This window comes from Neltuma alba, unplaced genomic scaffold (assembly GCF_004799145.2).
Source record: "Neltuma alba isolate B1F8T4 unplaced genomic scaffold, ASM479914v2 tig00004832_pilon, whole genome shotgun sequence".
Lineage (NCBI taxonomy): Eukaryota > Viridiplantae > Streptophyta > Magnoliopsida > Fabales > Fabaceae > Neltuma > Neltuma alba.
In genome coordinates this window covers 1-23,843 of record NW_021633874.1, presented here as the reverse complement: position 1 = coordinate 23,843, position 23,843 = coordinate 1, and the positions used below count along the sequence as shown (strand labels likewise).

The window sequence follows — 23,843 nt, the reverse complement described above, 5'->3', positions numbered from 1 at the left end:
AAACGTTGAAATAAAGTCGCAATTTTTTTTTCTTTTTTTTCTTTTGGCCTGGAGAAAATGATTATATTTGTAACCTTGTTTTTTTCGTTTGCGTACATTGAATACGTTCCAGCTGTAACTTGGAAGCAAACATTCAAAGTGTCAAACACTGACCAGTCCAAGTTCTTCGGTGTCAAACGTTTGATTCTCTGCTTCTTAATATACAACATAATTATTTTATTAATTTTGATTCTAAATATAAAACTTATTTTTTATATTTATTAATTTTTTCTAAATTATTTATATAGATACTCTCTCAACCATAATTAAATAGAAGAGGAAGAGAGGATACCAAGGAAGATGATTATGGTGTTTTAGAAAAAAAAAACATCATATTTCTTATAATTAACCAACTTACCTAATTTCTTTAATCTAATCAAATTAGTTAAATATGTTTTATATTAAGAATCGGATGAATATCATATTACTAAGAGTTACATGCATGGCAAAGAAATACTAGGAGTTATACACTACTTTGGTTGTAAATATAAGACATATTTTGTAGTGTATTTTACATTACAAAACAGATTTTATATTTAGAACAGGAGGAGTAATAATTAAGGTTGATTGGCCAAAAAAAATGATACTCATCTGGTCCTATTTATAAGGCACTTTTAACATATTTCACACAGATTAAGAAAAATCTTAAACTACATTAACTCTTTATTAAAATATAACAAGTTTTCAACTTTATCTTTATTTAATATATACTCTTTTAAAAAAAAACTATCTATACTATAATAAATAAAGAATATTATGATACATTCACAATAAAAATTTAATAGGATTAAAAAAAATTCCATCTACTTTATAAATAAAAGCAGAGAAGTATTAAGGTTGATCTGACGAGGCAGAGTCAGTTATTTGTATTGTAATTGTATGTGTTCGCATTGCTTGCTGCGTCCGTTCGAGACTGACCTGTTCATAACGAGCGGCTTAGCTTCACAGTCAACTCTGCCGAGTTATGGAAGGTGGACCAGTCATCAAGTCAAGAAACGAAAAGAAGAAAAAGATAATTTATCGTAACTAAGCCCATCGATCACTGTTTGGGTCTTCTCGTTTTGATGAAGGGGATCTAACTGCAAGTTTACAACCCCATCATTTGCTTTGCTTTTGTTGTTCTCTATTTCTGCTCGTCCTACTTTGCCGGGAAAATACCCGCCTTTTCCCCGAAAATTCATCCAGAAATCCTTCACTCGAATTTCAGGTCAGCTTCTCCATTTCTCTTTGCCTGGTTTGTGAGAAAATGAGCTGTAGAATTATATATATTTCATTTATTTGAGTTTGGCAACACTCGATATCTTGAGGGCGAATTTATTTTCCGGCTTCTTCCCCTGCATTTTAAGCTGCAACCAATTAGATTATTAATATAACCGTTTTCAGTATACCAGCCATAATTGAAATGAGCATTAATTTCTTTCTAACGTGTTTTGTTGTTAGAGGACTGTCAAGTTGTTTGAACTGTGAAAATTTTGATATCTTTGAAACATCATGGAATTATAAACCCAAGCTTTAGTCCGATTCATTTTATCGGATAAGAAAAATTGATTGAGACTTTTTTATTCTACCAGTGTTTAGGTCAGGTTTCTAATGTTTCATGCTTGACGAGAAAATGACTAATGGGAAAATGAATATTGAGCAAAGCTGAACTTCATGGTTTAGCTAAACTATATCAGTGATGAGATGGCGGACGATTCAATTGATCACGCCTCACTCATTCCAGCATCTGAATTACTTTTTCATACTGTCCTTAGTATATCTGATGTCACCAGAACAGCCAATCAGATTCTGATTCAGAAGGATAATTTCAGAAAACTCTCAACTTACCTGGAGAAAGTCTCATTAATATTAAAAGGACTATCAAAAGAAGACATACACCATGCAGAAAGCTTGAAAAATTCCCTGGGTGTCCTGAACCAAGAAGTTAAAGTTGCTAGACAGCTGGTTTCTGAGTGCAACTGCAAGAGTAAGATTTATCTTTTGATCAGTTGCAGAAAGATTGCTGAGAATTTGGAGTGTTGTACGAAAAACATAAGCCGAGCAGTGAGCCTCATCCCCCTCACCTCTTTGGATGTTTCTTCTGGTCTAAGTAAACAAATAAGTGAGCTATGCCAGAACATGTTAGATGATGAGTACAGAGTAACTGCAGCAGAAGAGGAAATTCTGGAGAAACTTGAGTTAGCAATACAAGAAGGAAATGCTGAGCGATCTCATGCAAATCAGTTGCTAGCTCGTATTGTGGATGTCATTGGGATCTCAACTGAGCATGCTGTTATAAAGAGAGAATTTAAAGAGTTGAAAGGTGACATGCAAATTGCCGCGTCCAGAAGAGATATAGCAGAAGCTCTCCATATGGAGCAGATTGTTGGATTGCTTGAAAAAGCTGATTCCGTTACTTCATCACAAGATAAGGAGAAGAGGTATTTTGAAAAGCGAAACTCCCTGGGACGACAACTGTTGGAGCCGTTGCATTCGTTTTACTGTCCAATCTCACTTGATATCATGGAAGATCCTGTGGAGACTTCTTCCGGCAAGACATTTGAGAGAAAGGCAATAGAGAAGTGGCTTGCAGAAGGGAACAACAACTGTCCCTTAACCATGTTGCCTCTGGATGCTTCAAAATTAAGACCTAATAAGACTCTTCGACAGTCAATTCAAGAATGGAAAGATAGGAACACCATTATTACCCTTTCGGCTCTTAAGTCCAAACTTGAGAGTGATGATGAAGAGGAAATGCTTAAATCCTTGGAAAAATTGCAGGGCCTCTGCTTGGAAAGACAGATGCACCGGGAATGGGTAAAAATGGAGAATTACATCACAACTCTGATCAAGCTCCTCGGTGCTAAGAATAGAGAAATAAGAAAGCGTGTTCTCTCCATCCTGTCTTTGCTTGCAAAGGACAACGAAGAGAATAAGGTATAATATTTTCAAACTATTGTTAATTATAAACAGTGAACTTTATTTTGTGAGGCTTCATGTGAATAGCAATGCTTCTCTTGTGCAGGAAGATATTGCTAAAGTTGATAATGCACTAGAATCAATTGTTCGCTCACTTGCACGTCAAATAGAGGAAAGCAAGCTAGCAGTGGAGTTGCTCTTAGAATTGTCTAGAAGTACTGCAGTGCGTGATCTCATAGGTGATGTTCAAGGAAGCATGCTCCTCCTGGTAAGAATGTTAAGCAGTGATGATGTTGAAGCAGACCACAATGCAAGTGAGCTTCTGGATAACCTCTCTTTCCTTAACCAGAATGTTATAGAGATGGCGAAAGCAAATTACCTCAAGCCTTTGCTGCGGAACCTTTCTTCAGGTATTGCATAAATTCCACACTCGCCATTTGCCATATTGATGCAAAAACCATTTCTTTTTCCTTGAAAAAAAAAATGAAGAATTGGCTTGCTACTAGACCCTCATTGATTGTCAATGCTCATATCCTTGATGCAGGAACAGAAAATGTGAAGATAATCATGGCCAAAACTTTATCAGAGATTGAATTGACTGACCAGAATAAAATATCAATAGTCAGAGATGGGGCACTGCAGCCACTTCTTCAGTTGCTCTCTAATTCTGATGTGAAAATCAAGGAAATAGCTGTGAAAGCTCTTCTGCAGTTTTCAAGCTTGCCAGAAAATGGGCTACATATGATTAGGGAGGGTGTTGCTCAATCACTATTTGAGCTGCTATATCGTCACAGTTTACAGTCACCGACTCTGCGGGAACAGGCGGCTGCCACTATGATGCATCTTGCTATGTCAACTACTCATCAACGAGCTGATGAAGTTCAGGTTTCATTGTTAGATTCTGAGGATGACGTATTTAAATTCTTCTCACTTGTTTCCTTCACAGGACCTGATATACAAAGCAAGATTCTGAAAACTTTCATGGCAATGTGCCAATCTCCCTCTGGTCTCACCATCAGAGAAAGGTTAAGACAGGTTGGCATTTTTCCTGAAGTCATGATTTGGGTACATTATGATTGTGGTGAAAAATCTTTGACTATAATAATAATAATAATAATAATAATAATAATAATAATAATCATTGTGGAATATTTTGTTGCTTTGCTTACAACCACTTGTTGTCGTGGTATATGAAGCATATGATCATGGCTATTTAGAACTAAAAGAAGCAACAGGATCAAAAAGATGAAAAAGTAAGGGACTAGGAACGGAAGTAAAATGTCATATGAGGTGTGAGAACAGATTCTCTCCAGACTTAAATCACAAAAGTGGCCGCTCCTTATGTGGTCACGCAGAGAGAAAAGGGAGGATGAATATAAAGAGGAAAGTGGGTTCCATACCTCTTCATACTCTTTTTATCATTCTTACTCCTGATATGTCACTGCATGACTATAGAAGATCCAAGTTGAAGAGAAATAGAGATAGAAACAATAAAGGGAAAATTTGTTGCCACTGTTGGCCTTTACAAAGTTTAAGATAAGGCACACTGTTCATAACTTATGAATAATGAAGCTTTTTCTGTAAGTTTTATGTTACATATAGATTAAAGTGATTATGTCTTGAAATCACTGAAAATAAGTTTTATGGTTGTTGTTGATGAAGCTCTCAGCTGTCCAAGTATTAGTTCACTTGTTAGAGCTCGATAACCAAACTGTGCGGGCAAATGCCATGAAGCTGTTCTATTACTTAACAGAAGGCGGTGATTGCAGAAACTTTACATCACATGTAACTGCAAGGTGTATTAATGTCTTGCTCACCATCATCAGGACTACCGATGATGCAGAAGAGATTGTTTCTGCTATGGGTATCATCTCAAGACTCCCAAAGGAACCCCATATAAACCAGTGGCTTTTAGATTCTGGCGCAGTTAAAATTATCTTGGATTGTCTCTTGGATCAACATAAACATGCCTCGCACAAACGGCAACTCATTGAGAACTCTGTTCAAGCTCTTTGCCGTTTTACTGTCTCAACAAACGTAGAGTGGCAGAAGACAATAGCTCAAGAGGGCATCATCCCTATCCTGGTGCAATTGCTGGATTCCGGGACATCTCTGTCGAAACAACATGCAGCCATTTCAATCAAGCAGTTTTCAGAAAGCTCACGACTCTTAAGCAAGCCTATAAAAAAGCCAGGTATATTCAAATTCTGCTTCGTAGCTTATGAAACCGGTTGCCCAGCACACCAGGGCGCCTGTACAGTTGAGTCTTCATTCTGTATGATAGAGGCTGATGCTTTGAAGCCCCTTGTGAGGATGCTTGAAGAGCAAGATATTGGAACATGCGAAGCTTCCTTAGATGCACTTTTGACTTTGATTCATGGGGAAGCACCACCGGGTGGGTGTAAGGTACTTGCAGAGGCAAATGCTATTACTCCGCTGTTAAATTTATTGAGTCTTCAGTCTGCCAGATTGGTGGAAAAAATTCTAGTAGCTTTAGAGAAAATATTTCTAGTCGATGAAATAAAGATTAAATATAAAGCTTTAGCCACGATGCCATTGGTAGAGGTAACCCAGAGGAAAGATAGTCGCTTGAGAAGTCTTGCTGCCAGAGTCCTTGCACAATTGGGTGTACTTGAGAAACAGTCTTCTTATTTTTAATAAATATCATTCAAAACCCCACTTGCTTATTCATTTTTTATACCTTAGTATTTCTTAATAAGTGGTTGCTCTGTATTTCAAGGCAAAAAGTAGGATATAGAGATAAGAAAGCTTTACATAATTATTGTCTTCCGTGTTTAATGTGTAGCTGTTTGGCTTTTCGTCTTTCAAACCAGCAAAGTTCACATTATTCTGAAAATATTGTTTCTTGTGGAATGGAGTAAATGCTTCTCACTACGGCGGCAAAATTAGTGCACTTTGATTGCTTTCTTACTTCACAGATTATCGGTCTTATTTATTAACATCACAAAGAAACAAAACTAGCAATTCAGAGTAATACGCGGAGTTATACGTATCCAGTTTTAAGAATTTAGAGCAATCTGACTATTAAAAATGCTAGAGACTTATTATATGGTTTCAAAGAAAACAATAAAGTATTAGATTTGTAAAGAATTAAAATTTCACATGACTTACTGAAATTTACCGATTTTTCCAAGGAAATGACGTTTATAGAAAATAGGATAGGAAAATAGAACAAACATGAAGAGAAGATAGTACTTAGCTTGCATATCCAAGGACCAAAGTGGCGGGCGAGGGATGAAAAGAGCGAAGAATGGTGTTTCGCGTCGCCTAGCGTTGTCCCTGTCAACCCGCCGTGGTGGAGACGCAACTTGTTTTGGTTGGTCTAAAACGACTAATAGGCATAATATAAACATATATATATACGTGCCCAGACTTCAAAGTGGTCACTCTGATCCAAATTATTGGTTGCCTTGAAATAACAACACTCCAATGGCGGATTTTGGAGGCGATGGTTCTGCCTCCTTCAGATGCAGAAACTGCCAAACGCCCATTGCATCACGCAGCGACCTTCTCTCTAAAAGCTTTCGGGTATTTATTCCGCACAAAACTCTCTCCTCTTTATTTAACTCTCTTGAGTTTTGACAACTATTGAGCAGCCATGGGCTCTGATCTTCGCTACTTGGAAGTAGTTCTCCCCCCCCCCCCCGGGGGGGGTTTGGGATTGTGGATCTTGGTTTCACTAATCTTTTTGTTCTTCATATTGAAATCTGCTTTCTCTTCATCGATACACAAATAAAAGTTTTTGAAACCAGAACATATTCAGTGGCGTATTTTATTTGAAATATAAAGCGGCCCCCTAGCCTAATTTATTTTAGATTTTAGCCACTGACAAATATTTTAGACCATGCAGTTATTATATTATGTTTTTATAAAAAGTCATTTTACTTATAAAAATTTCGTTGTGAATAAATAAAATTAAAATATAGGCATTTTTTCTCATATTGCGGTGTGTGGGACTGTGGGGTGGTTGGACTGTGTTTGATTTGGAATTTTCTATAAAGCCATAAGAATTTGAGGGGTACAGAAGTCAACAAAGACCAATCCTGCACGCCAAGTAGTATTATCAGATAGTATGAGACAGCATGGAGGCTTATGCAATGCAACGTTGCCTTGTGGAGCTTAAACACAACACCCAATGCAATATAATTAAATGTGTGTGATGTGACATGTAAATTAAAAGACCCTAACCCTTAATTACGCGTGATGAAAATAGGAAGCCAAGAAATACTGTTCTATCTCATATATAATACTCCTCCAGTCCTTAATATAGGATCTAATTCTTGAGTTGGTTTTAGTCCTAAATATAAGACTCATTCCTCATATTTATCAATTTTCTCTAAATTACCCTTATAGATACTTTCTCAACCATAATCAAGTAGAAGAGGGAGAGGGGGTATTAAGAAAGATTATTATGGTATTTTAGGAAAAATGTGTCACTTTTCTTATAATTAACTAATTTACCTAACTTTTTTAATCTAATCAAATTAGTTAAATGGGTCTTATATTTAGAACCGGAGGAGTAATACTTTTCTGATTCTAAATATAAAATATATTTTTTATACTATAAAACAAATCTTATATTTAGGGTCAGAAGAATAATGAAGTTGGGATGATTGACTGCTTTAATACTATAATTTTTTGCCCGGGTGTAATACTATATTTAATTTAACACCAATGTGGGGTATGGGGGAATGAATGAAGGCCAAAACAGGAGCAGCATTCATGTTCAGGCATGCTAGGAACATCATTGAAGGAGCCAAACAAGACAGACAACTCATGACCGGAATGTACACTGTGGCCAACATATATTGCTCCAATTGCGGTCAGGAATTAGGTTGGAAATATATCAGAGCCTATGAGCCTCCCCAGAAATACAAGGAAGGCAGGTTCATCATCGAGAAGGCTAAAATCCTCAAGCAATACTAATAATGTAATATATCCCCCTCTGTTGTGTCAACGGTGGATACTCCTAATCCTATGTTCCAATAATAATTATCATCTCTACAATATAAAACCATATCTTATGTTTAAAACGAAACCGTGTGATAATATGTTTTAAAAATAGACACCAATGATTAAATAATGTAGTAATATCTTCAATCCTATTTATAAGACTCTGTTTATACAAACGACATAAACAAAATCTTATAAATAGGACTGAAGATAGTATATTTGGTGAAAGTTGCCTCTTTATTCGCGTGATGCGTGGCATCATTATCACTGCACGCTCCTTTGCCTCTCAATAAATATATGGCAGCCGCGCGCGCATACGTAGATGCGGGTGTATATTGTCTTCCATTTTTATGTGTGATGTTCAATTATCGCCATGTATCCGTACACACGTGTCACGTGCCCACATGCGCCAGGCACTTTGTACGCACGTTGCAATGAAAAATCAGAGGGTGCGATTTAATTTTTATAGTTATGGCTTGATTATAATTCAATTGTTAAACTTTGAACTCAGATGCAATCTAATTCCTGTAACTTGAATATTTAAGATATTGATCCTTGTGTTTTAGAAAATAAAATCATATGTTTCATTAAATTTGGGCATTGAAGTTTTAAATGGCTAAAACTATACAAGTTTAGTTGTGGTGAATTAAAATTTAGATAAAATTAAAAATAGTTTGAAAATTAAGTTTTAATTGAATGAAAAATATCAAAACTGAATCGTAGACGGTTTAAGTTCAAGAATTAAGTTGCAATTAAGTATTGGAAGGAAAAAAAAAATTTCCAACATCAAAAGCGGATGCTCTGAAAAATCACAACGGGAAAAGTTAATTACGGGAGAAAGGAGCTGGTCATAATACATTCTAGATTATAATTTCCTATACTATCTCTTGAAATAATCTTTAATGTCATGAACGTGACGAACCAGTCAATTAATACAGGTATTAAATAGAACTCTTGAAGCCACACTCTTATCTTATCAAAGGGAGAGGGTTCAATTTCTAAGATCGTCACGGTACTTGGAGAGACATATTCACAGCTAAGTAAAGTAGGAGTAGTGTCAGGGTCAGGATTAACGGGTGCATGCACATTTCTATTGAGACCAGTCATTGTGAATCATGAGTTAGTTTTCTTGCTTTTAGCTTGTGGGTGAATCTAATCTCTTATCTGAAATTTAGTCTATAAAAAAAAAAACGTAAGAGTTAATTACTATCCTTTCTAGCATGACAAGAAAGTTTAATTTAGCCAAAATTCATAATTTGTTTGAAGTGACCATTAGATTATAAAAGATGAATTTAACTACATTTAAACCCTAAAACAATCTCTAGCTGTAAACTGTAAAAGAGTATATGAAAAGTAGTAGTGTAAGACACTACTTTGTCTTTGTTTTGGCTAAATGCTCGTGCAAGTGCTCTTCCATCCCTTTTGGAGGAGCAGACATTTTGTGCAACCCTATTGGCAACCTCATGCTTTGCCAAGCAAACCAATCCGTTTGTCAAATTTGTCAAATTTATAAGAGTAACATTGTTTTAAATTTATGGAAAATATTCATAAAATAAAATCTAACCCCTTGAGAATTAAAAATCGCATACCATATAGGAAAAGCCGAACAAGAAAACAAAATTGCATCGTAAGGCTTTTGGCTAGTGGGTGTTGAAAATTGGCTCCCCACCCATTTATTCAAGCTATGGACTTTGAAATTTTGACCCTTGACTGAAGTTATATTTGATATTATCTCTAATCCGAATTATAAGATCTCATTTATAAATGAGAAATTATAATTAGAACATGAGGTAGTATATACTTTTTAATATAAGAGCTGATAAGGATGTTATATAAATCTACAGATTTTAATTTGTATTAATATTAATGTCCATTACACCTTTATTTTTATTAACCAGTATTTATCTTTTCTACTATTTTCTAATGAAGAGCATGATGCTTATTTTTATACATTATATATAATTATGCACATAGCATTCTATGTAGTAAATATGACCTAAAAAGGCTTAACCAAGATGTTATTGTTTCTTCGTTCCCATAATCACACCTGTTAATCTATGGGCCACCAACCCATTGAAATTCAACAAAAAATTGAGTACCTTTGAGTGAAAATTTGGATGTGGGTCCCTGTGAAGTCCATAACTTAATTCCCTATTAGCTCGAGTTTATTCCTCGAGGGGGGGGGGGAATCGGTTAGGCAAACTTTCAATTTACCTTCCGACTCAGATTTTCTTAAAATGAATTGACTCAATAAAACAACCTGTTTTGATATAAGCATTTAACTTTTGTTTTTTGAATTTTATAGTGGCATAGATAATGTTTTTATTTCCCATACATATCTTTATTTTTAACGTTTTATTAAATCTCGTATATGATCCGAGAGTGATACATCAATCAATAACCATTTCAAGTAAAAAATCATTTTGATTGATTTTGGACAAACTTAGAGCGGAGGAAAAATTCAGCTCAAAAAAGAGTGGAACAAAAATAATGCTGAAGAATTAGTTAAATTAAATTACTATTGATAAAATTAAATTATTATTCAATTCGTCTCTCTTTCGGGGGATCTGGCGCAGCCGCTGCGTCTGCGGTGCATGACCTTTTCGCGAAGACCCCTTTCTGAGCGTTTCCGTAACGTATTTTCCTTTTCGCGCGTTCCTAACGCCCTGGTTCAGGCGCGTGTTGTTCCCTCCCCAATCTAACCAACTCAATAATAATACCAGTAAAATAATAGTAACAAAAATAATAATTATAATAATAAAATAAAAACTACACACAGTCTCTGTCTCTGTCTCTCTCTCTCTCTCTCTAAATTATTTGATAGCAGTTCTCATCACCATTCCTCCATGGAACAGAGCCCTGACTCAGTCTCAGACTTGCCAGGTCAGTGAGCCTTGAGAGCTAGTAGGAACTCGCCCCTCTATTTCTTCTTCCTCCTCCTCTCTTATACTAGCGAATCTTCTTCAGTAGTGCTTCTGATGCTTCTGATTATCATTGGGTCAAATAATCAAAGCAGAATTTCTCGATTCATTCTTCAATGAAGTCATGGCGACTTATCCCGATTTGCAGTTAATTTACCTATGTTTTACTTTGAACCACCAAACCAAGTAGGGTATTTTTTGTTTATTATCTTTCAACAGCTTAGATCCCATTAACTTGCAACTTGCATTCGTCAACGGTGCCGCTCTCTCTCTCTTCTCTTTCTTGATCTTTCTCGGTTTTTTTGGCTACAGGATTCTAATCCAAATAGTTTCTTTTTATTTTTAAATTTTCTCGAAGTGGCTGTTATTTTATTCGATCATTTTTGTTTTCATCTAGGGACAGCGGTCGTGTTGTTTACACTTGTAGCGGCCGTGTCTTTATCTGAGCCATGTGTATACCTTTTCTATTTAAAACTCCTAACATCTTAAATGGGAATCTGTACTCAACTTTGTGATCGTCTTTAGCCTAATCTTGCACGCTAACTCCCTTTTCTCTTCCTATCTTGCTGTTGCAGAATTTTGGGTCATCATTGAGCTTGTTGGGGGTAAAGAATTTATTATTTTCCCTTGCTTGGTTTACGTTCTGGTCAATTATTCTAATTTATAATCCATACCGTGTATCTGATCAACGGTTGTTCTCTTAAATAACCGTGATTTTGATATTTTGCGAGTTGTTTGATAGGAAACTGTTGAGAGTTAATGGCGGAACAGATCGGTCCAAGGTTGTACAGCTGTTGTAATTGTAGAAACCAAGTTTCACTCCACGACGATATAATTTCCAAGGCTTTTCAGGTGAGGCATCTTTTCCTTGTTTAGTCTGTCCTTTTTTTAATAGCTTTAAGCGAAGGATTTTACCCCCGGATGTGAATTTTCCTGATTTCTAATCAAATTGTTACTTCATCTTGCATATCACATTTGCTGCTTCCTTCTTTTTGCTCTTGTTCTGGGTTTGTTTGCAGCTATCGCTTGTAACATATCACTTCTTGAATTTTCTTTTCCCCTTCGTTGCTCCTCAACTTCGTTGCTCCTCACCTCGGAGGCAACAAGTGGAAGATGTTGATATCTGTATGTAGAAGTTTTAGGTTAAAAAGTATATACGTAACATGTAATGCTGTAATAAGATAAGCATGATGTTCTTTCTTGTCAAACTTTATCAATAATTGAGTATGTCTCAGATTTCTCAGTAGTGTTTCCTTTATTTATGAATAACGATGTAATTTGCAAGAAAATAATTTTCTATCCCCTTGTCAAGCTTTTTCTTGTGATATTCATAGTTAAAAATGATCGATCACTTGTTGCTAAAACTTGAATTAAGAGTCAATAACAAGTAAAGCAAATGATAAATTAAACAATATGTGTAAGATCTGTTTTTCCCCTTCCATTGATAAATTACGAGGTTATTGGTATGTTTTTGAAACCAAGATGTTGATAAACGTCAAACGTATAATATTTTGTTCTCATTTCACTGAACTGACATTTCAATTCCAAAAAATTTGAAAATTGAACCAGGGCTGGGGGTGAAGCACCCCCCTGTGTCCGTCACTGCCCCAAATCCTCCCTTCCATCCTCCTCATAAGTAAAGAGGTATCAGAATTTGATGTGTTCGGAGTTACTTATGATCTACTGTTAGAAAAAGTAACGTGATAGGAATGGTTCTTGGTGATTTCAGGAATCAAGACTGGAAAAATGTTGTCGTTCTATGGAAATGATGTCAACCACAGAATCTGTGGTGTAGTTTGTCTAGAGCCCACTTCTGAACCTGAATATGGTTGATTTCTTAGAACCATTAAAAACTACAATAGTCTCAGACCAGATATTGAAGATTGCAAGAGTTTGGTTTTCATTTTCAGTCTTAGGATTCATATTGGGACTGTTCCTATATTTTTACCTAAATAGTACGATGCTAAAGAATTTGTTTCATAACGATAGAGTTACTGACTATCTGACTAATCAGTGTTCATGGAACCTATCATCTGATAGTCCAAGTTTGATGCAGTATGATTATATGCTTGGAAACGTAGATGAAAGTGCTGCTTAAGTTTTACTGAAATGGAATTAGAAATCCTGCATAGGTTGTGGTGAAAGTGATAGAGTAGTGACGGTGGTTGCGGTAAGTCTGCTTATGGATACTAGAGAAGTATAAGGTAGAAAGTGTTAGTGACTGTGGCGATCAATGACTGGTGGTATTGACAATCACGCACAGTTCCTCTTGCCGGACAGTTGGGGCTTTTCTGATGATGCTTGAAAAGTGGCAGTGACTGTTGATGTCTGGTGTCATTGAGAGTCACAATTGTTGTTGTTATATAGCTGTTATGATGATGACTTCTTTAGTGAGGGTGCTGTTTGCTGGAAACAGTGATACAGATGTGGTGGGTTGGCAGTGTTAAAAGGAGGATGAAATATTGTTGAGGAGAGTGGCTGATTTTCAGCCTTTACCTTGTTTATTAATGTTCTCAAGATACAAGCATTATACTATATAATTGACCAGCCCTTTCTTTGTTGTTGGTTATTACAATGGCCATTAGGTGTTGAAAATGAATGGTGCTTCAAATTTTCATGAAGATTGCAAAATATGTTTTCTTTGGATCATAAGGTGCTGCATGTTTCAAAATCGAAGCAATCCCAAGGAATTTCAATTTCCCCTGTCCTTTCTTACTGGGATTTGGGTTGATAAACTTAGTATTTAAACATGCGTTTTCATTTTTAAGCCTCTCAGAAACTTTCCCATATCATTGTCCAATATTCTTTTCTTTAATTTTAAAATTAGGGAAGAAATGGCAGAGCTTTTCTGTTCTCCCATGCAATGAATATTGTCGTAGGGCCAAAAGAAGACAGGCATCTCCTGACTGGACTGCACACAGTTGCTGATGTTTATTGTGGTGATTGCCGTGAAGTGTTGGGTTGGAAGTATGAAAGAGCTTATGAAGCATCGCAGAAGTACAAGGAAGGGAAGTTCATCCTTGAGAAGTCAAAAATCGTGAGGGAGAACTGGTAGTATATATAGCATTCCCTGATGCTCCTTAATCCATTCATTCCAGCCTTGGAAGTAGATTATTTCATGCTTCATGATGTCCGTCTTGTACAGGAATTTCTCACCCATTCTAAATCTGCCATTGTTTATCCAATTTCTTTTATTTTCTGGTGTTGTGACTAAAAGTTGTAAGATATGATGAATTTGTTCCCTGTTAATAAAATTGTGTATTTGCTAGCTTTATCTTCTTCTGTTCCTTGAAATATGTTGTCTGGCTTTAAAGAGTGATCGAACTCTCCAAGGATCATATGGTCCGAAAAGTCTAAAAGCCTCCCAATTATTGAATCAATTAATACTCCTCCGGTCCTAAATATAAGACCTTAAGACCAACGTATATTGGTTATTGTTGCCTTGCCAACTTCGGCAGGCTGGTTCTTACATGATGGTTACATGCCATTACAGATTACAACAGGCTACTTGCTCATTGCGACCCTCCAACCACCAATAGAGGAGTTCCTTATTCCTTGGGGGGCTATCATTATATTTTCTTCAGAGTGCGTTTAGCTTTATGTTGAAAATCGCCAGACCATAGTTATATAATGGTTTTCAACATAAAAGCCAAATACACGGGATTTTGTCTTTCCATTATTTTCATGTGCTATGTCCCCATGGCCTGCCTTTGTGGTTCTACCTCGTCAAATGAAACAAAGGGCAAATATTTTACAGTCAGCTGGAGCCGTAGTGGATGCTGCAAGGGCCATTTTTGCGCGGGCTCAATTTAAATAGGTACCGCACGATTTTTATTTGGAGAATTTATCATTTTAAAATTATAAATCTTTGTATTCTATGCTCTGCCTTATTTGTGTGGAGTTCATAAAGGACACTAATTTTGATTATAAACGTAGAAGTTAGACCATAGATTCATTTTGATCTTAAATATAACAACTCAATCTATTTTGCTCCCCAAATTTATAATTTTTGTTCACATTGTCCCTATTAATTGTATATATTAAAAAGGCTTCCAATCAAGGGACAATTTAATACATATGATTAAATAAGGCAGTTTAGAAAAAATCAAAACATATTTGTTATAAATAATTCAACTAATTTTTTTAATATCTGTAAATTAGTTATATAGTATTCATTTTACAGAAGCAAAATTCATGGCCTGAAGATGCAATGCCACTCGCCCACAAAGCCTTCATGCTTGCCTTCGGCCTTCAACATGGAATTAGGAGAGCATTTGCCATTTGGCACTGGCATCTTGAGAAAGTGATGCGTTCCTTTTTGACGGCCATAATTAGACACAACGCCTTTCCGTCTTTCTCAACGCACTCAAATATAATCCAAAGCCTCTGCCTTCCAATTTTGCAAAATTTATATTTTACAATCTTAAAATTACAGATATTTTATATTGAAATCTCAAACTTTATTTTTCTGTTCAGCACCGTTGAACAAACTCAGTTAAAATATTGAGTCTCTGGGCAATGGTTAGCAAACTAGGCCCGGCATTTTTCTTCTTTTTTGGGCCTTACAGCTTGAGAGCCACCCACACTGGGCCGTTACTTGTTATTCTTGTCTAAGTTATGCTGGGCCTGACCGATCCATAAAAGTAAGCCAAGAATACCTGTCTTGACGTCTTGGATTCATTATTCAATTTGAAAGAGCCATTGCAGACTCGTAACATTAATAAATAACAAATGATGATGAAGCCTTCTGTGCCGCGGGAGGTGAGGATGGAGTTACCTTTATACCCCATACGGGGGCCTGGGGTGGAAAAGGACAAGAATAGAAATATGCAACCCTATTGTAAACTACTACCTCTGGTCCTTAATATAAGACCCCGTTTGACTTTTTGTTTGGTCCTAATTATAAGACCCCAATCCATTTTGTTTTTTATGGGGTAGTATAATTAGTTGTAAATCACTTCTAGAAGGGGACCCAAAGCAGGCAGGGAACTCTACGATGTCTATGCATCTCTTGGTTTTCGATATGTCAACAAACAAAAATCTCGAAGCAAGTTCTGGGTTAGAAATCAACAATATTGACACCTGTAAATTCAATTCTATTTTAAAATGGTTAGTCCATGTATTTTAACAAGTTTCGCTTAGATTCTTCGAGAGTTTTTTTCCCCCGGCCATTCCTTTCAGTTTCGGCAGTGCTTCATTGTATTCTTGCCTTTCCGAGATACTCCTCCGGTCCTAATTATAAGACCCAATTGACTTATTTGAGGAGATTAAGGAAGTAAATTAAGTTGGTTATTTATAATAAATAAGTGTTGTTATTCCTAAAATATCCTTGCTAATTAAGTATATTGGCTAAAACTATCATTATTAGAAGGATTATCTTGGAAAAAAAAATGCATAAATATAAGAGAGAAAATGGATTGGGTCTTATAATTAGGACCAAATAAAAAGTCAAATTGGGTCTTATAATAAGGACCGGAGGAGTATATATTATGCATGCATAAGATCACAGCCCCGCGTTGCTCATTTTGGTTTTTTTTTTCTTTTTAAAAAAAGGGTCAGTGAGAGGAAGCGCACACATACACATCCGCCAAGTATTATATGTGTATGGAAGAGACTTCTTGTATAAGAAGATATCATCTTTCACCATTAAAGTCATTTGCGAGACTATACAAAAGACTGCAAATTTTGTTATAAATGAGAGAAATCTTTCTTTTCCTATTAAAAGGAAATGATATCCACATTGTTTCTGTTTTTATACCCATCCTATTGATTTAGCCAACTCTTTATCCTCCACTTATTGGTATGTTTATAACATCAAGAATTCTAAAGTTAATATTCAAACTGATCTCTCTCCCCCACTCTCATTTATTTCTCTTTTGGTACAACATGCTTGAAATGTAACATAACGTGACAGTCAACTAATCATTTTTAAAGCCCTTCAGCACTTACAAAAATTATTAAAGTCTCAAACCCATTAATATTAAAGCTATATATATAGTTCAATATTATTATTTGAATTGTTGAAACAATATAAGTTAATGATACGAGCCCATTATTAGCAGGGATATATATATATATATATAACTCACCTTGCCAAAAGTAGCCAAACAGATTATGTCAAGCTGATCTCCATGATACGTATTTCATAGCATGGGTTGGCTTTGAAAAATTTGAAATTGGTTTGCACTTTTATGGACCCGCAGCTATATTTGAAGAGTTAGTCTTTCTGCTACGTAGGGTTAAGAATTGTGCAGAGGGAAACCCTAATTTAAGGCCATTAATTATGATTGGGAATAGCCAATAATGGAACCCTGAAAGATCGACTCTAGGGTTTGGTGTATCCGATGCCTACATACATCAAATCCATGTATATTTTTTTGGTAATTCATTATGGAGAATGGGAAAAAGGTATAGTGTCACAATTCTATAGCTATGATTCAAATTAAGAAATAAACAAGTTAGTACGCATGGTGCACTATTCAAATCCCACAATATATATTTAAAAAGATTCATGATTGAATTTGACATATATAGATATATATAGTTGACAAATAATTTTAGCACTTAATATAAAACTGATCATCCGTGTGTATTCTTATACATTAATCCAAGGATAAAATTTAACTCCAAAAAAGTTTTTAAAATCTTATAAAAAATAAATAATAAATATTTGGACATTTTAGTTAACTTTGTCATTTATTGAATTTCCAACGTACTGAGTATATACAGTGTTGTTTGAGTTGTGTAAAAAACTTGTTTGAAAGAAATTATTAACCTTAGTCTGCTCTTGATCGTGCTTATGTCTAGCAGAAAACCAAATTCAAAGATATTGGAAACCCTAGGAGAGGCAGGGGAATATAATTAATAAAGTTCTAGGGTTTGGTGTGCGTCCATGATAAATGTTTTTTAGTTCTAAGAATACTGAAACCATGGCTTACAGTAAACCCTAAAAAACAAATAGATAGGAGACAGACTTGAGCTTTTTTCTGGTACCTAAGATCTCTATATCATAGCGGCGCAAATCCAAATGAAAATTTTGTTCATCGTGATTATGCGTTATAACCTTAACTTTTCCAAGAAAATTATCTCCGTTTGTTGTAAATACCCGGCTTGATCCAGACAAAATAGCTTGCTCTATTATAATTGAACCCTAAACCTGAAGATAATTTAAAAACATAGCAGATCGGTCAAGTCATTTAAACGATTACATATATAAATATATATAAACTCGTCATACCAAAACCTATTTCACTAGGTAAAAGGTGGGTGTTTGGCAAGAGAAAGAGACCTCCAAGATTTTATATTAAGGCTTGGACCAGAAAAACCTAACCAACGAAGCCACTATATATCTACCTGTCTATATATCGATGGAATCTACAGGATGATCTAATTATAATATTATATTTTATAATAATAAAAGGAACTCAAAGTCTTATCTATGGAGGACTTTGTTGCAGAGTGGAGCATGTTATTCCTGCACCGTTACCAAGAGGAATGTTTTGCGGGACCCGCAGGAAAGGAGGTGAGACACTATACCAAGCTATCTCGAGCATCTGTGTGTGTGTGTGTGTGTGTGGGGCTTTAAATAAAAGAGAGTAAAAAAGAAAAGGGCCATGTGAGGATATACAGTGACTTATAATTTATGCAAACGGAGCAAAATGCGCTTCAATCAGAAAGCCAAACACAGTAATATATTAATGAATGACCATTATGATCCAGCGGGCGAGATCATGGAAACCCACTCACTTTTCAGCCAAAAGTTAACTCTACACCTTCTTATTATTGCTTTTCTTCCGCTTCTCGTTCCATTATTAATTGATTGTGTTTCAAGAGATGGAAATTAAAGAAAAGGCTCTCAGAAAGTGAACGCTGAAGTTAGCCATTAGGGTTTTCTTATTGTCAGCAGTCCCTTACATATATGCAATGGGGTCGTATAGAAAGGAAAAAAGCATACGTAAAAGAAAACTGGAATTTAATTAGTTTCTTTGATGTGTTTGTAAATTGAACTGATCGAGCGGCTGAGATGGCTAGAATTGGGTATTAATAATTACAAAGGCATTATTATTAAGGTACCATTGTTGTTAGATCCTGCCGGGTTTTGGCGGTGAGATGAGATGGGTGCTTTATTAATGGGGTTGGAAGAATCTGAAAGACGAAAGAGGGTACTGACTGATTAAAGATATATAAATCTGACACTTTCTCAACTGTTGTTGGCAAGCAAAGCAAAAGAGAAACGAAAAAGAGAGAAAGAGGGAAAGATATAGTAAGGGAGGGACACCACTTTTGCTGTAAAGGATTTGACAGCCATCATTCCACCTCACCTTTATGTTCCAAAATTAAGTATACACACACACACACACACACACACTAGTTAACTAATTAAATAATTATGATATCAATTTGTAAAACCAAAACCAAGATTAACCATAAATATAATTAAATCCCTTAGTTACAATATACAAAATAAAATGGGCACTAACCTGGGAAATATAGTAATCAAGTAGCCCTACTTAAAAACAACAATATTAAACTGCACACCGACTAAGATCTCTCTCAGCTTATATTTTCTGATCCATGCATCTACGAAAATTCTATCTCTTCAAACCTGATCGATCATGACAATAATTGCAGCAGAATATATATATATATATATATATATATAAATAGTATTCGTGTAGACTGATGTTGACCCATTTTGGTCTGAGGTTGATGAAGCTCATCAGGAAGTAGCTAGCTAGAGTTCTTGTGTAGGGTAAGCCAAGAATCAAACAAGATATTATATATGGGTTAATCTAAAAGGGAATTATAAGGAAGCTTCCATGTGCATCCACATTAATTCTTCAGGGATCAAATTCTTATCAAACCTAGCTAGAGATCATCACCAAAGCCTTCAAGAGAAAGAACAAATTAAAATGGAATGGATCATTGATGAAGAAGAAGAACCAAAGCAGAAAAAAGCCATGTACCCTATTTGTTAGTGGTTTTCTCTGATGATCACTCCAAAACAGTCACTCACCAAATGATGAAGGAGAAGAAAAAAGTAAGCAAAGTCCAAAAGCACCCACCTTCCTTGTTCACCCTTTTTTTTTCTTTTCTTTTTTTTCCTTTTTACACCTTTCCTCCTCCTCTTATCCTTTTCTAATATACCCGGTAAAAGAAATTCTGAAGTACTATACAGTGTTATGCATGTGAAATGATGAGGTCAATGCATCAGATCGTGAAAACCATGATCATTCCATGTACATATACACTGTAGGATACAAAAGAATTCCTGTTTCTCTACCATGCTCCTCCACCTAACATGCCATTCCAAAACCCACTCGGATCTCCATGGCTTCCTCTAGTATTTTGCTGATCAAACTCATGACTAGGGGTGGTGCTTGGCACGTGCTTCAAATCTTCAATAGGAAACAAGATCCTTGCGCCACCAGCAGAATTACCCAATTGCATTCCCTGATGAAGACCACTTCCAAACCCATTATTCTCAAACCCCTCAAAGCTAAAATTAAGCCCTTGATGATGAGGCTTGAACTCCAAAGGAAACCCATGATGGGCTGAATTACTATTACTGTTATACATCATGCCTCCATCTGATGAAACCGACATGGGCATCAAGGAATTCATCAAACCCCTCGAAGAATTTGAGCTGCCGGAAATCTCAGGTTGTGGAGGGAGTGATGGGGGTGTTGGGTATGCCAGGTTAAGATCCTGGGCTTGATGGATCTTGTTGCTGGTGGGGTTCGGAGGAGAAGGTTCTGGAAGCTTCTTTGGTGCTGCTGAAGAAGATGAAGAAGAAGAAGAAGGTCTCTTGTTTTTTCTGGAACCTCCACCCACAGGAACATTCCTGAGAGAGCCACCTTCAGTCCAATACCTTCTGCAAGTCTTACAGAAGTATCTGGGCTGAGAGAGGCTATAGTTGTTGTAGTAGCAGAATTTGGTGTTGGTTGAATTGCACCGTGGACAGTTCAAGGCTTGATCTTTCTGAGGCCTTGCCTTTTTCTCCAACATAGGAGGCTTTGGATTTGAACCTAATTCCATAGGTTTAACCAATCCAATATTCCCCTGAAAAATTAACAAATATAACAAAATTAATTGAGGATTCCATAAAGATAACAAGACAGGATGATGAGGACAACTAGGCCATAATTAAACTGAACACATATGTAATCTTTAAGGTATGAGAATTAAAATAAGATAGCAGAAGGAGGAAGAGGAGGAGGAAGAAACAAACAAAAATAAAGCAAAACAAAGAATTTTGCTGCTAGTGCTTTACACTTTGACGAGGATTATTTACAACAGCATCAGCTATGGCAATACAAACAAATTAATTCCGTTAGCTTTTCCTGGGTCCTTTTTCATCAGATATGGTAGAAGGAGAAGAAAATAAAGGGAAAAAGAAAGGTGCAGTACTTTCAGTAACAGGGAAAAAAATGAGCGAAAGATCTTAAAAAAGACAGCAACAAAAATTGAATTTAGTGGCTGAAACAACATCATCTCATGAAGATTTTGAAAAAAGTTGGGGAAAAGGTAAAACTTCACTCAGAACAACTAGTGATCAAAATAAATCTCAAAACCCAAAGCTTGGGGTATATATTAAAAATATGTTTGAAAATCACAAACCCCAGAAGAAAAATTCATGATTATATGCATGGAAAAAAAACAGAAAAAGGGGGGTCTGTGTACCTGTGCCCACTGAGCTGTGTCCATGGATTAAGAGAGAAAGCGAAAAAAGGAAAAGCAAAGCTATGGAGAGTCTTGAGAGAAAGGAAAAACACCAACTTTTCTAGAGGGATGGTCTTAAAAGCAAGCAAGTGTGTGGAAAGGCTTTGAGGGTTTTGGGATATAGTGGAGGAGTGGCTCCATAATCATGAAGGGAGAGAGGGGCAGAATGGACTTTTCATTAGCCCATGAATTCCTTTCAAACATCACTATATATATATATATATATATATATATATATATATATAATATGGCCACACACATGGGAAATTAGTGTACATGCATGAAGGCTTGCTGATAAAGCATTAACACAAGTCAACAATATTCTTCGTCTTTGTCTTTGAGCGCAATCCCTTGGTGGATTTAGTCGGTTGTTAATTCTTCTCTATTCTATGACCAGAGAAAACAGCTGCGCCTGATATTCGTTTATTCCATTCTTTTCATGAAGTAATGTCCAGATCTCAGAACCCTGATTTCCATTTTTATTATTTCATGTGCGGATTATTTGGTATATCTCTATTTCATTTAAATTTAGATTGGTAGACGTTATTTATATGTTTTTTATTCCATTTAAATTTAGATTGATAGTTTTATTATTTATATGCTTTCTTTCAATCTTTTATTTTCACAACTCTAAACCAATGGTGGTATGATATTTTTTTCCCATCTTTCATATATCATTTGTCATTTGATGATGCACAAAATAACAGAGAGAGGTGGGAAAACAAAAAAAATTAATAGTGTGTGTTGGGGGGGGTGTGGGGAATGAGAGGTTCACAAGTGTAAGAAGCTTCTGAAGGTTTTATTTGTAAAATTGAAAAATAAGAAAGATAAAACAAAAATGAATGCTAATAAAGTATTATACATAATTGAAAAACATTTTTTTAACTATTAAATAAAAATAAAAATATAATATAAACAAATAATGCTGTTTGTGACTTAATTAAGAAGTTAAGTTTATTATAAATTTCATTAAATAGATTGATACATTGATATTGTTATACTACCTCCGTCTTTAATATAAGAGCTAATTAACTAACCTGAAAAGATTAAAAAATTAGTTATGTTAGTTATTTGTAATAAATAGATATTATTTTTCTAAAAATATCCTTACTAATCAAATATATTGATTAGAACTATCATTATTACAAGATTATCTTGAAAAAAATGGATAAATATCAAAGACAAATGGAGTGCAGTCTTATATTTATGATCAAAATATAAGTTAAATAAATCTTATATTAAAGACCGGAAGTAATATATTTTAATTTTTGCATAACAAATACAACTTTTTTCTTATTGTGATAAGCACAAGATATATATTATCCTTTTATAAAATCCATATGATGAAATTGACCCAGGAAAGAACTTGATTAGGTGTGTCTTAATCATTTTTATTTTTGAATCTGCTGTAGATCAGATTGGGGAGAGATTTAGATCTTTATGGAGTGGGGTCTCAATTGAATAAAAAGTAAGAGAAGGAAAAAGAAAAAGAAAAGGAGAGACAGAAAAAGAAGAAGGGTCAGTGTAATCATACTCTTAAGTAAAAAACTATATGATTCAATTAAGAGTCACTGTCATGTTATTATTATGGCTAAGGTACCACACACATACATAAAATATTAAAAAAAATATTAACCACATTATTTATAAACTATAATATTACAGTTCATCTTAATTACATTTCATGCAAATGTACACCGCATTCGCTATAATTACATGTATAGATATATTTATGATGATGTTTTTTTCACCTTCATTATTACGTGTGTGTGGGTGTCACATATATATATAACATTATATGTACCTTTGTGTCTAAAATATCAAGCGCGTATATAATAATTAATTAAACTTTATTTTTCATATAAAATAATTAATTCAACTTTCTTTTTTTATATCAAAATAATTAATTCAACTTTCAGTGTCACAAACAGGCAAAAACTTGAAAGAGCCTATGTATAATAATCAGCTAGGCACGATATGGATGTACTTTGTCATTCTAAAAAAAATATTAAAAAAAATTATTTTTTACCATGAATATAAAAAATTAGTTAAATTAATTATTTTTTTTAGAAATGTATATTAATTTTTCTAAAATATTGTTTAATTTATTTTTCCTTCATCATATGCATGCGTGTGCGCAACAAATTAAACACCATACAAAGTTGGCTTAGTTGCTTTATACTCAAGCCGGATGCCCTTCGAAGGAAATACAAATAAATAATTGCAAACATTGACTCTATGTCGTCGAAATTATTGCCCCAAGAAATTTATGTCTCCGTGTTTTTTTCG

At 35.1% G+C, this 23,843-nt stretch overlaps 3 protein-coding genes and 1 long non-coding RNA gene across 8 annotated transcripts; 2 read left to right on the top strand and 2 right to left on the bottom strand.

Moving 5' to 3' along the window:
* The first annotated feature begins 1,126 nt into the window (after positions 1-1,126).
* LOC114745816 (U-box domain-containing protein 43) lies at positions 1,127-5,829 on the top strand. Its single transcript, XM_028933981.1, has 5 exons — positions 1,127-1,246; positions 1,611-2,955; positions 3,044-3,347; positions 3,482-3,972; positions 4,600-5,829. The coding sequence occupies exons 2-5, from the start codon at positions 1,723-1,725 to the stop codon at positions 5,593-5,595; spliced, it is 3,024 nt and encodes a 1,007-aa protein (XP_028789814.1). The 5' UTR covers positions 1,127-1,246; positions 1,611-1,722; the 3' UTR covers positions 5,596-5,829.
* Positions 1,246-2,180, bottom strand: LOC114745818 (uncharacterized). Of its 2 annotated transcripts, none has more exons than XR_003740231.1 (3): positions 2,103-2,180; positions 1,867-1,997; positions 1,246-1,385 (listed from the first exon to the last, which is right to left on the bottom strand). It is a non-coding gene; the product is annotated as an uncharacterized LOC114745818 (long non-coding RNA). The 2 variants fall into 2 exon arrangements; XR_003740232.1 differs by having other exon boundaries at positions 1,246-1,373.
* Positions 5,830-10,729: 4,900 nt separating the features above from the next.
* Positions 10,730-14,106, top strand: LOC114745817 (protein yippee-like At4g27745). 2 transcript variants are annotated; one of them, XM_028933982.1, is made up of 5 exons: positions 10,822-11,089; positions 11,230-11,283; positions 11,408-11,437; positions 11,575-11,684; positions 13,660-14,106. In XM_028933982.1, exons 4-5 carry the CDS (start codon positions 11,592-11,594, stop codon positions 13,885-13,887), a joined length of 321 nt encoding a protein of 106 aa, XP_028789815.1. In that variant the 5' UTR covers positions 10,822-11,089; positions 11,230-11,283; positions 11,408-11,437; positions 11,575-11,591; the 3' UTR covers positions 13,888-14,106. The 2 variants fall into 2 exon arrangements, with proteins under 2 accessions (XP_028789816.1, XP_028789815.1); XM_028933983.1 differs by lacking the exons at positions 10,822-11,089; positions 11,230-11,283 and adding an exon at positions 10,730-10,794.
* Positions 14,107-19,732: 5,626 nt separating this feature from the next.
* Positions 19,733-21,644, bottom strand: LOC114745815 (dof zinc finger protein DOF4.6-like). Of its 3 annotated transcripts, none has more exons than XM_028933979.1 (2): positions 21,516-21,644; positions 19,733-20,894 (listed from the first exon to the last, which is right to left on the bottom strand). In XM_028933979.1, exons 1-2 carry the CDS (start codon positions 21,537-21,539, stop codon positions 20,112-20,114), a joined length of 807 nt encoding a protein of 268 aa, XP_028789812.1. In that variant the 5' UTR covers positions 21,540-21,644; the 3' UTR covers positions 19,733-20,111. The 3 variants fall into 3 exon arrangements, with proteins under 3 accessions (XP_028789812.1, XP_028789811.1, XP_028789813.1); XM_028933978.1 differs by lacking the exon at positions 21,516-21,644 and adding an exon at positions 21,243-21,477; XM_028933980.1 differs by lacking the exon at positions 21,516-21,644 and adding an exon at positions 21,106-21,331.
* Between the last annotated feature and the right edge of the window lie 2,199 nt (positions 21,645-23,843).

Excerpts from the sequence above, each read along its gene's own strand:
- LOC114745816 (XM_028933981.1), top strand. The coding sequence starts at position 1,723 with ATGGCGGACGATTCAATTGATCACGCCTCACTCATTCCAGCATCTGAA. Across the intron at positions 3,348-3,481 it reads GCTGCGGAACCTTTCTTCAG|GAACAGAAAATGTGAAGATA; the intron begins GTATTGCATAAA and ends TCCTTGATGCAG. Across the intron at positions 3,973-4,599 it reads TCAGAGAAAGGTTAAGACAG|CTCTCAGCTGTCCAAGTATT; the intron begins GTTGGCATTTTT and ends TTGTTGATGAAG.
- LOC114745817 (XM_028933983.1), top strand. The coding sequence starts at position 11,592 with ATGGCGGAACAGATCGGTCCAAGGTTGTACAGCTGTTGTAATTGTAGA. Across the intron at positions 11,685-13,659 it reads TAATTTCCAAGGCTTTTCAG|GGAAGAAATGGCAGAGCTTT; the intron begins GTGAGGCATCTT and ends TTTTAAAATTAG.
- LOC114745815 (XM_028933978.1), bottom strand. The coding sequence starts at position 21,326 with ATGATGTTGTTTCAGCCACTAAATTCAATTTTTGTTGCTGTCTTTTTT. Across the intron at positions 20,895-21,242 it reads TTTTTTCCCTGTTACTGAAA|GGGAATATTGGATTGGTTAA; the intron begins GTACTGCACCTT and ends TTAATTTTTCAG.